This window comes from Canis lupus, chromosome 16, assembly GCF_048164855.1.
Source record: "Canis lupus baileyi chromosome 16, mCanLup2.hap1, whole genome shotgun sequence".
NCBI classification, from domain to species: domain Eukaryota; kingdom Metazoa; phylum Chordata; class Mammalia; order Carnivora; family Canidae; genus Canis; species Canis lupus.
In genome coordinates, this window is record NC_132853.1 from 19,699,618 (window position 1) to 19,712,199 (window position 12,582).

At 45.9% G+C, this 12,582-nt stretch overlaps 1 protein-coding gene across 1 annotated transcript in view; it reads left to right on the plus strand.

The window, feature by feature from the left end:
• Nucleotides 1-12,582, plus strand: part of RAB11FIP4 (RAB11 family interacting protein 4) — a 117,507-nt gene that overhangs the window by 25,985 nt on the left and 78,940 nt on the right. Inside the window, exon 2 of the mRNA XM_072779402.1 lies at nucleotides 11,986-12,073. Within this exon, the coding sequence (XP_072635503.1) occupies nucleotides 11,986-12,073 (88 nt within the window). The remainder of the gene's footprint in view (nucleotides 1-11,985; nucleotides 12,074-12,582) is intronic.

The window sequence follows — 12,582 nt, forward strand, 5'->3', positions numbered from 1 at the left end:
CACTATTCTGTTCCATTGATCTATGAGTCTTTTTGTGCCAGTACCATCCTGTTTTGAATACTACTGTTTTGTAGTACATCTTGAAATTTGGAATTCTGATACCTCCAGCTTTATTCTTCTTTCTCAAAAATCGCTTTGGCTATTTGGGGTCTTTTGTGGTTCCATATACATTCTAGTGTTATTTGTTCTAGTTCTGTGAAAATGCTGTTGGTATTTTGAAAGCGATTGCACTGAATCTGTAGAATGAGTAGTATGGACATTTTAATAATACCACTTCTTCTCATCTGTGAACATGGAATGTCTTTCCACTTGTGTCATCTTCAATATCTTTCATCAGTGTTTTATACTTTTCAGAGTATAGTTCTTTCACCTGCTTGGTTGAGTTTATTCCCAGATACTTTATTCTTTTTGGTGTAATTATAAATGGAATTGTTTTCCTAATTTCTCTTTCTGCTACTTTGGTGTTTGTTTAAATATTTGATTTATTTATTTGAAGGAGAGAAAGAGTGAGGAAGAGTGTGGGGCAGAGAGAGAGAGGGAGAAGCAGCTCCCCGCTGAGCCGGAAACTTGACGTGGGGCTCGATCCCAGGACCCCGAGAACATGACCTGAGCCCAACGCAGACGCTTAACCAACGGAGCCCCTGTTACTTTGTTATTAGTGTACAGAAATACTACTGATCTAGGTATTTTGTATCCTACAACTTTACTGAATTCATTTATTAGTTCTAATAGTTTTTCTGGTGGAATCTTTGGGGGTTTTTAATGGATAATATCATGTCATATGCAAATTGTGACAGTTTAACTTCTTTACCAATATAGATGCCTTTTATTTCATTTTCTTGGATGGTTGCTATGGCTAGGACTTCCAGTACTATGTTGAATAAGACTGGTGAGAGTGTGTGTGTCTCCTTATCTTGTTCCTGATCTTAGAGGAAAAGCTCTCACTTTTTCACCATTGAGTGTGATGTTAGCTGTGGGTTTTTTCAATATATGCCCTTTATTATGTAGAAGTATGTTCCCTCTAATCTGTGGGTTTTTTTTCCTTCAGTCATCTTCAGATCACTCCAATTGGTTTTCAAGTGTTGAATGAGCTTTTGTGGCTAAACTCCACATGTGATGACTGTGTTGTATTATTCATGAATATATATATGTATACATATACCTATATTTGTTTCCCAATATTTTGTTTAGGATTATTGTATCTATGTTCATGCAGGATATTGGTCTGTAGTGTTCTTTTTTTTTAAAGATTTTATTTATTTATTCATGAGAGACACACAGAGAGAGGCAGAGACAAAGGCAGAGGGAGAAGCAGGTTCCATGCAGGGAGCCTGATGCAGAAATCGGTCCCAGAACCCTGTGATCTGACCCTGAGCCAAAGGCAGACGCTCAACCTCTGAGTCACCCAGGCATCCCTGTAGTGCTCTTTTCTTATCCAGGTATGTCCCACTATTTGAAATTGCACATTACAACACTTTACTTTTACAAAAGACCTACATCAGTACCCATTTTTCCTAACTGAAAGAAATCCAAAGAGGATTTCCACTTTCAAGAGAAAAAAGCAAGGGGAGCCTGGGTACCTCAGTTGGTTGAGTGTTGAACTCTTGGTTGCAGTTCAGGTCATGATCTCAGGGTCCTAAGATCGAGCACTGCATCAGGCTCCGTGCTCAGTGGGGAGTCTGCTTGAGATTCTCTTTCCCTCTCCCTCTGTCCCTCCCCTCCCCCTGCTCTCTCTTGCTCTCTCTCAAATAAATAAATACATCTTTAAAAAAGAGAGAGAGGGCAGCCTGGGTGGCTCAGTGGTTTAGCGCCGCCTTCGGTCCAGGTCGTGATCCTGGAGACCCCGGATCGAGTCCCACGTCGGGCTTCCTGCATGGAGCCTGCATCTCCCTCTGCCTGTGTCTCTGCCTCTCTCTCTGTCTCTCATAAATAAATAAATAAAAATCTTTAAAAAAATGAAAAAGAGAGAGAGAAAAAGCAAAATCCCATTCAGTTTGTTTTGCAACAGACTGTTACAGAGGCAGCATGCACCCCAGGCGGCAAGAGTAACCCCACCAAGCTCCATTCTTAGGAACTATAGTCAGCATCTCAGCACGAGCTGCCAGAGCTTCGAACTGTGTCTTTGAGCACCTATTCTTTATCTTGATTTATTTTGCATATTGGTTAGCAGGATGTGTCCCTAAGGTATCAGAAAAGCTTAAGAGATTTTTTTTAAGGTCTGGGAATGCTCAAAAAAAAAATTTCGGTATAAATTAATGGTAATTGCTGCTTCTTTACAGCATTTCAGCTTATCATAGGAATGCTCTATTTTTGGAAGGTGGGGAAAACCTGTACTGCTTTTGCCTGCTTTTAGTATCAGGGTGATGCTGGCCTCATTAAATGAGTTGAGAAGCATGCTCCCTCCTCTTCTCTTTTCTGGAAGCAATTGTGTAGAATTTATGTGTTTGTTCTTAAACATTTGGTGAAATTATTTGGATCTGAATTTTTCCTTTTTGGAACTATTTAAACTATGAAATTAATTTATTTAATAGTTAAGGCATTATTCAGATGATCTCATTCGTCTTCTGTGAATTTTGATAGTCTGTGTCTTTCAAAGCACTGAGCCATTTCATCGAGTTGTAGAAATTGTGTACAGCAATGTTCATAGTGTTTCCTTATTAACCTTTTCTGAAAAGACCTTTTAAAGCAGTTTTAAGTTGACAGCAAAATTGTGAGGGTGGTACAGGATTTCTCATATACTCCCTGCCCCCACACATGTGTAGCCTCCCCATCATCAGGTTCACTTACTAGAATGGCACTTTTTTTTTTTTTTTAAACCAAGGGTGAATCTATACTGATACATCATAACCACCCAATGTCTATAGTTTACATTAGGCTTCACTCTCGGTGTATGTTCTGTGGGTTCGCACAAATATATAATGACATATGTTCCTTATTATAACATACAGAGTGTTTTTAGTGCCCTAAAAATCCTCTGTGCATATTAACCTCTTAAGTCTGTAGGATTAGTGATATCTGCTTTCATTTCTGATATTTGTGATTTTTATCTTCTCCCCCCACTTTTTTTTTTTTTTTTTTTTTTGTCAGTTTGGCTACAGATACACCAATTTAAGCTTTTCAAAGAACCAGATTTCGGTGTCATTGATTGATTTTTCTCTGCTGTTTTTCTGTTTTCAATTTTCCTTCCTCTTGCTTTGGGTTTGAATGTTATGTTGTATTTTTATTTCATTTGGTTTCAAATATTTTTAATTTCCTTTGAGACTTCCTCTTTGACTCATGGATTATTTAGACATGTCATTGAATTTCTAAGCATTTGGGAGGTTTTCAGATGTCTCTCTGTTATTGATTTTTAGTTTAATTCCAGTATGGTCAGAGCTCGTAGTTTGTGTGATTTCAGTTGTTTTGAATTTGTTTTGTTTAAAGGATATAACCTATCCTAGGATAGAATCCATATTGGTGAATGTTCTGTGTGCACAGAAAGAATGTGTGTTCTTCTGTAACTGAGTGTGAATTCTATAAATGTCAATTTATAGGTGAAGCTAATAGTGTTGCCCAAATATTTATACCCTTATTGTTTTTCCATCTAACTAGTTTTATCAATCACTGAAGAAAAGTGTTAAGGTCTCCAATGGTAATTGTCAATTTGTCTATTTCCCCTTTCTGTTTAAGTCTATTGTTAGGTATGTGCACATTTTGGATTGTTATATCTTCTTAGTGAGTCGAACTTTTATGCAATGTTCCTCTTCATCTTTGGTCACTTTCCTTGTTGAGATTAGAGCACTTTTATCATTCTATCTTAAGGCTACTAACCATTTTTTCTGTCATCTCCATTCTGCTATTGATCCTACCCAGTGAATTTGTAATGCTTCAGTTACCGTATTTTTCCATTCTAAAATTTCCATTCAGGGGGATCCCTGGGTGGCGCAGCGGTTTAGCGCCTGCCTTTGGCCCAGGGCGCGATCCTAGAAACCCGGGATCGAATCCCACGTCGGGCTCCCGGTGCATGGAGCCTGCTTCTCCCTCTGCCTAAGTCTCTGCCTCTCTCTCTCTCTCTCTCTGTGTGACTATCATAAATAAATAAAAATTTTTTAAAAATTAAAAAAAAATAAATAAAATTTCCATTCAGTTCTTTTTTATAGCTTCTACCTTTCTGCTGAGAATTCCTATATTTCTATTTATTCAAGAGTGTTCACCTTTCCTTTATGAAACATAGTTAACTGCTTTAAAGTCTTTGTCTCCTGGGGAGCCTGGGTGGCTCAGTCGGTTGAGCCTCCGACTCTTTTTTTTCTTTTAAAGGTTTTTTCCATTTATTTATTTATTTATTTGAGAGAAAGAGGGAGAGAGAGAGAGAGAGAGTGTGTGTGTGTGTTCAAATGAAGTGGGGGGGAGCGCAGAGGGAGAGGGAGAAGCAGACTCCCCGCTGAGCAAGGAGCCTGACCGTGGGGCTCAATCCCAAGCCCCTGGGATCACCACCTGAGCTGAAGTCAGTTGCTTAACCACCTGAGCTACCCAGGCACCCCAAGCCTCCAACTCTTGATTTTGGCTCATGTCATGATCTTGGGGTCATGGGATCAGGCCTGTGTTGGGCTCTGTGCTCAGTGGGGAAGTCTGCTTGAGATTTGAGATTCTCTCTCCCTCTGTCCCTCCCCCCACAATGCACTTCTCTCTCTCTCAAATAAATAAATATTTTTTAAAAATAGTCCTTGTCCTCTAATGATAGCATCTGCATCATTTGGGAGTTAACATTTATTGACTCTCTTTCTTCTTATGAGTTATTGGGCTTTTCCTATTTTTTTTTTGGCATGTCAGGTAATCTGGAATTGTGTCCTGGATGTTTTGAATATTATATTATGAGACTCTGAGTCCTGTTAAAAGTATATAAATTTGAGGGGTTTTGTTTGTTTGTTTAAATCAGGAAACCAACCCTGTTCAGTTGAAATCTCTGATCCCAACCTGCCTTCTGTTCCACTGTCCAGTTTTCAAATCCTTTGAAAGACTATTCAGATCCACTTCAAGTATGTCCTCTCCTGGGGCCAGTCTGTCCACTATCTACACTGTCGTTCAGTTCTCAAAGCCTTTGGTGTGCTTGTGGTTAGTTCCGGGTACGTGCAGCTCCTGAGTGGCTACGGGAATTCAAACACGGCTTTATGGGATCCTGTTCTTGAACTCCTTCCTTTCTGTGACTGCACCCCCTCCAGCTCTCAGGGGTCCCTTTTCTTGGTTCTTCGGCTAGAAATATGAGGCTTTGTCTTCCCTCTGTGCTTTCATCTCTCCTATGATTGATCTACCTCCAGGATAAAGTGGTAAGAAGAAAGAGAGAAAGAAGTAACAGGAATCCCCCCACCCTGGCTGCCGCCCCACTTTGACCCTTTTTCCTAGATGCTCATTCCGCAGAGAAAGATTTGTCTTCTCTTGGAGTTCTAGATGCCTTGCCTGGCTGCTATTACTGCTGTGACCCACCCCTCCAACTTTGAGACTGGGGCTTGCCTCAGGGTAGGGCATTTCTTCTACTCTCTCTGTTCCCAAAGGGCCCCCTTCCCTGGCCTCTCATCAAGAAGGAAGAGCTTCATATGAAGTTTTCTCTGTTCACACCTACTGTGCGATTCTGGGGTTTGGGCTACCTGGGTCTCGGCTGGAAAATACACAAGGGAAAAATAAACCAGGAAATGTATTGCCATATTCATCTTCAAGCCTTTTGTTTGTTTGTTTGTATATTTTTGCTTCAAGTCTTAATTTCCCTCCCAAGTTGCCTGCTAGTAGTTACTCTTCAGAGTCCACATATAGTTGCTTTATGTATGCTGTCCAGCGTTTTTAGTTACAATCAGTGGAAATGATTTAGAGGATAGGGAACTGACTCCATCTTAGCTGAAACCAGAGGCCTTCCTTGGGTTTTAATCTTGGCATTTAATTTTTAAAATTTAAGTCTGGGGACCCCTAGGTGGCTCAGTGGTTGAGCGTTTGTCTTCAGCTCTGGTCGTGCTCCCGGGATACAGGATTGAGTCCCTGCAGGAGCCTGCTTCTCCCTCTGCCTGTGTTTGTCTCTGCTCTCTCTCTGTGTTTCTCATGAGTAAATAAATAAAATCTTAAAAAAAAATTGAGTCTGTCTCCAGGCTGCATCTGGGATAACAGTTGGAGACGTGCTTTAGCAACACAACACTTAAAATGATGCTTTTCCCTTTAAATATTCAAATTTAAGTAAAGGTTTCCTGCACCCATACCAGTTTTTCTAGGGGAAAAGAGACCAGGATAAAAATGTATTAATTCTCTGGTCCGAGTAAGCCCCCAAACTTGTGAGAAAAAAAAATAGCAATTTGGTTAGTAGAAATAATAATAATTATTGGTAAAAACCATGGACTTTGGAGCCAAGCTGCCTGTGTTCACATCCCAATTCTGCCTCCCACTAGCTGTGCGGCCACAATCCTGAGTGACTCAGTTTCTCACCTGTACAATGGGAATAGTAATAGTTTCTGCTTCAGAGCTGGTTGTGAGGATTCAACACATTGATATGAATAGAGAGCTGGGAATGGGCCTGGCACAAGGGAACAGTCACCAAACATTTGCTTGATTGGGGACAGTAATTGCTACCACGTATTAGGCACCTCACCTGCAGACTGCCACTTATTTCCCATGTTTGGATGAGGCCGCTGAGGCCTCAGAGAGGCAAATGGCTTGCTTGAGCCCATCCGGCTGGCAGATTGCAAAATGAGGGAGGCGTGAGTGGCTGGGCACAGGCTCAGGGAGCATCTGGCTGGTGATCAATCAGATGGCAGCAACAGTGAGGCTCTGAACATCGCCTGGTTTGTGCTTCGAGAGATGTAACCCGGGGGAATGAGTGGGAGAAGAATCAGCCCAAAGAGAAAAGCAACAGAAATAGAAGGGGAAGCCTGGTAATTGAGTGGCCCCCAAATGGAAAGATCAATATTTTACTGCCAGTGAAAGGACCGTTTCCCTGGCAGCCAGCTTCATGACCCAGCTGTATGTGCTTTAGGGACAACACTGGTTCTGTAGGGCTGACAGGCCCCGGGTGCCCTCCTCCTCCAACGGAGAACCAAGTGGAACCCCCTGGTCAGCCCAGCCGCAAGTGGTGGGTACAGCATGGGGATGGGGGCAGGGGGGGGTCAAGTGCCTGCAGCCTGCCTTCACCATGAAGACCACATGTGGGGGTTATTTGCTGTACTTGCCCTGTGACCTTGAGCAAGTCCTTCCCCTGCCTGGGACTTGGCTTCCCTATCTATAAAATGAAGAGCTGGGTCAGCTGAATGCACCTTTGGGGTGCACTGGCAAAAGGTTATTTGGTGTCCAGAAAGGTTGAGACTCTTGGTGATCAGGTGAGAGGCCCCCAGTTACAGCGGGGAAAGATGCTCTGATACACAGAGGCTGGGGGATTGAGACTACACCCCAGCAGGAAGCCCACAGAAGTGGATCCTCTGTGCCAGCAGAGGCCAGCAGGACCCAGGTTTAAGAGTTACCACTGCGGTGACTCTCTAAATGTCTAACCTCCGTGAGCCTCAGTCTTCTCAGCTGTGGAATGGGAGGTTATGATTGTAGCTACTGTTATCGTTGTTGGGAGGACTAGAAAGGACATTGAGACACCATGCTGTAGTTTCTGGCAAGCTCTTCAGGAACCCAGCAGGACTTTTTATCTTTTAAATGATTTTATTTATTCATGAGAGACACAGAGAGAGGCAGAGACATAGGCAGAAGGAGAAGCAGGCTCCCTGCGGGGAGCCCGATGAGGGACTCGATCCCAGGACCCCAGGATCACACCCTGAGCTGAAGGCAGACGTCTGCTCAACCACTGAGCCACCCAGGTGCCCCCTCAGCAGGAATATTAATACCTTTACACATAAGCTCTGCTATTGTTTATTTAGAGTTCTTGAGCCTACAGTGATGGTGTTTATTAATTTAATTGGTATTTCTGTTATAATAATTTTGCCATGGTCCCGTGCACCTTCTAAAGGGCTGCATGGCTGTTTACGTGGCCCTTCCACACACACGGGGTGGGGGTCTCTAATGAGCCCTGTGGGAGTCGCCTAATACATAGCTCAGGGGTGTTCAGGGACTTTGAAGTGGTCCTCAGGACCTCATCTATCTGCCTGTCATCAAACACCCCTGCATCTCTGCTCCGGGCTGGCTTTCCCTGGAGGTGGGGGGCCAGGCAGCCTGACCCCACCAGTGTCCGCTGGCCCCAGGGGGTGACAGACACCCTGGATTACAGAATCAGAATGCACAGCCTGCTGCCTCAGGTGGTCCTGAAGCTGGGGCTCTGCAGTCGGTAACGACTCCACTCTTGACTGCATCAGAGATAATTAAGGCACAGCCTCTGACCCTGGAGGGGAGTGTAGGGATGAGTGCCAGGAGGCTGGGAGGTCCTGAGGGCTCCAGCCCATCCATGCATTCAGAGTCCTCCTACCCACCCCTGGTGCTGGTGGTAAGAGGGCAGGAAGACAGGAGGGGGAACTTTGGCTGGGGGCGGGGGGCTCCCTGCAGCCCTGCGGATGACACCTGGGCATTGCTATTCTGAGAGGCCATGTCACTGCCTGGCAGTGTCAGGCTCTTTGCTGTGGGGGTGGAGGGGGGAACAGCTGCAGGACTGGGAGCCTCTGGCCTTGGTGGGAGCTGGCAGGGAGCCACCTTCTTCCTTCACTGGAATTCCAAGGTCCCGGTAGGTACTGGATTCAGGGGCTCACAGAGAGGTGGTTTATAGGCTCTGCCCACCTGTCATCCCCAGACTCACACCCGAGGGGAAGAAGCAGCATCAGCTGGAAGAGAGGTCCCAGCGTAGGGCCACCAAGCTCAGGGAGGGAGGGAGGAGAGATACCTATGTGGGGTCTCTTCTTGCTCACTGCTCATCTTCGAGAGCCAGCTGGGCACGCCCCATAACGCCAGGCCACAGCCCGTGACCAGGGCCTCAGAGCCCTGCTGCAGCTGCCACCATTGGACACATGGCCCGGGGGCATGCAGGAAACCTGGTCCTTAACGAGTAAATGAATCCCCAGCACAGCTTGGGCTTTGGAGCATGTGGTGGGCGGGGTGGGTCAGGGGATGTCTGCCAAGGCATTACAATACCGGTGCTAACAATACCGGTAGCAGTTACCCTTTTCCTGCATGCCGTGCCCTACAGTTTCCAGGGTGTTCTCATAGCCACCCCCTTCAACCCAGCCCAAAAGGAGTCTGAGAACGAGCTCTTCCTTGCCCTACAAGGCTTTAGACATTGATGGTGATTACTGGGAGGAGAGGGAAGGTGCCTGATGACGAGCGTGTGACAGTGTGTGCAAATGTGCGTGTGTGTGTCTGTGTATGTGTGTCTGTGTGACCACGTGTGTGCTCAGCCATCAGCCCCCGGCAGGGTGCCCGGCACACAGGAGATACCCAATGAGGGAATGAGTGCTTGCATGTGTGCTGTGGGGTGGGGGGATGCCACTAAGTTACAGGTTGATTTAGAAGCAGGCTTCTGGAAGGAATATCAGGAAGCTGACTTTCGGGTGCTGGAACTATGGGCGGGGTGAGGGGGAGCGGGGGGGATGGGAAATGGCACTAATTAATTAGAAAAGATACCTCTTACAGAATTGGTCATTGCCAAAAAGTAGGAAACTATACCCAGAGCTCGCAATTTTGAAGTCAGTGGCTCTGGTTGAAGACTAAATTAAGACATCTTTACAGAGAAAAATTTGGCAACTGTTATCAAAAGCCTTTAAAATTTAGGTGATTTGTAGAACCATTCATATTCAGTTATTCAACAAATACTTGTGAAGCTCCTACTATGTGCCAGTCATGGTGCGTGCTACCATATATAGAGTGGTGAGTAAAACAGACGTGATCCTTGCCCTCAGGGAGCTTACTTTCTGGAGGGGAAGATACAAAATAATACAATTATCACATCAAATATAATTACAAATTGCAGCAAATGGTTTAAAGGAAAAGTATAGAGTGCCAAGAGACAGGGTAATAGCAGGGTGGACCCTAATTAGATGGGAGTGGTCAGGACAGGCTTGTCTCAGGGAGAAGCCTTTAATACAGGTACAAACAACGACCTGGGGGATGAGTCCAAGTCAGGGGATAAATGGCGGGGCGAGGGGAAGTGGGAGGTGAGGATGAGCATTTGAGATTGAGTAAAGCATGTGCAAAGGCCCTGAGGCAGAGAAGAGTTTGGTTTGCTTGATGAGCTGACTGAAGGCCAGTAAGTTGGAATGCAGTGAGGGACAGAAAAAGGAGGTGGGGCTGGAGGGACCAGAGTTTTTATTTTATCCTGAGGGTAGTGGACAGTCACTGGAAGGTTTTTAAGAGGGGAGGTGGTGACATAAGCCAGTTGGAGTAGAGAATGAGGTGGAGGGCTAAAAGTGGGAAAGGGTGGATGAATCAGATACCGCAGCAGTGAAGAAGGGAGATGATGATGTCTCTGATTGGTGGGATCCCAGGGGCAGTGTGGAAAAGAAGGTGGCTTTAGGATGCGGTATCTGCATAGGGATTTTTAAAAATTATTTATTTATTCATGAGACAGAGAGAGAGAGAGAGAGAGAGGCAGAGGGAGAAGCAGGCTCCATGCAAGGAGCCCGACGTGGGACTCGATCCCAGGACTCCAGGATCACGCCCTGAGCCCCCCAGACTGCCCTCTGTGTAGGGATTAGAAGTGCATGAGAGGGAGCAGTCTGAGGGATGCTGAAGAACTTCCCGGAGGGCAGGAAGGGAGGGAGGATGTGGCCAGGGAGTGGGACATTTGAGTGAGTGGTACCGGAGGAAGGGCAAGCCCTCCGGGTGGCTGGGGTGGATGAGGGAGAAAGCCATGAGGAAGTCGGGGATCTGAGAGGCCAGGGGGCGACTGGTCATCCACACAGCTACAGAGATCCTCAAAATGAATTGTAATGACAAAAAGTGGGGAAAAACAAAAATGCCCAACTATTCGGGGTGGGTAAGTAGAGGAGGGTGTATCTGCTGGGCAGCGGATCTTATAACCACTAAAAATATGGGCAGCACCGCTGGGCACATGGAAAGGTCTCTGATAAATGGTTAAGCAGAGGAGAACACTCCAAACATCAAGAGTGGCTGACTCCTTTGGGCTAAAAAACTTAACTAACAAACTTTATTTATTTTTTAACATTTTTTAAAAGATCTTATTTATTTATTTATTTATTTATTTATTTGAGGAGGGGGGACACAGAGAGCATGAGTGGGGAGAAAGAGGGAGAAGCAGGCTCCCTGCCGAGTAGAGCCCAATGCGGGGCTCGATCCCACCCTGGGATAATGACCTGGGCCGAAGGCAGACACTGAAGCCACTGAGCCACCCAGATGCCCCCGCTTTTTTAAACATTTTAATTGAAGTATAAAGTACAAATTGAACAGAAAAGTGCATCAGCCACCAGCAGACAGCTCCACGGGCTTCGCTCTGCAACCAGCACCCGGATCGATAGATAGAAACGCCCTCGGTACCCAATTCCCCACATGAAGTTCTGCAAATGTAGCCAATGTGTTGACCATAAGTGGTTTTGCCTGAAGTCTTATTTGATTTGTATTTTTAAATTTTTAAAGAGTGTAACTATAACTATTTCCTCATTGTAGACAGAGGGGAATTTGACCAAGTGTCTCTCAGAACTACAAAAAAAAAAAAAGTGGTTAAAACTATGTGTTTTAAAGAAAAGTGGGAAGCAGCAGGGTTTCATTCTCCTTTCTGGAGTCTCTGCAGTGAGCTTGTGTTATTTTTGTGGGAAAGAAACCACTAGGTTAAAAAATCAGAGCACTCACTTTTCATGTGCCAGGCTTTGTTGGAAGGCTCCTCGTGCTGTCTGTGGACCTCAGCAGAATTGAGTGACCCTGCTGCTGTCTGGGGCTTGGTGCTGACCCCAGGGTGGGGCGTGGAGGCCTAGGAGGGGACCCCTGGTGTTCCCTTGGCTCAGGTGACAAGCCTCCCCAGCCAGCCTTATCCCAGCTCCATGAACCCCCTGGAGTGTCTCTGGGGACCTCACACCTGTCTCTCCTTCCCTCTCACAGGTGGAAAAACTTGTAAAATATTTGGATCCCAACGACCTTGGGAGAATCAACTTCAAAGACTTTTGCCGAGGGGTGTTCGCCATGAAAGGTGAGAGCTTCGAGGGCAGGGGGTCCCAAGAGTTTCTCAGGATCCTGTCCAGCTGCAGAGGCTGGCCTGCTTGGGGGTTTTAGCTGGGTTTCCTCCCGGCAGGGCTGAGGAGGATGATCTGGGGCTCCCGCAGCTCCCCAGCAGTGCAGGGCCTGTGGGGAGGGTCTCTGAACCTCTGCGGTGGAGTCCCACACCAGTGGGACGGTCATTTCCAGCCTTCCCATCCTCTGTCCCGCAGAGAAAGACTCCCAATTGCTTGCCTTCTCCTTGCGTCCTCCTCCAGGTCGCCTCCCTCCAGGATGATCAAACTCCCAAGCAGTTTCCCAGGACCTGGGACTCACATTTTTAAAACCAGGACAGCTGTGGGCAAATCCACAGGCTTGGGGGAATGTGTGCATCTGGAGTCTCTGTGAACCAGGCAGGGAGTATTGTCTTATATCCCTTCCTCCAGGAAGGCCTCCTTGATTCTCTTTGCCCCTGACCTGCCCTCTGCATTTGGGAGTCTCTCT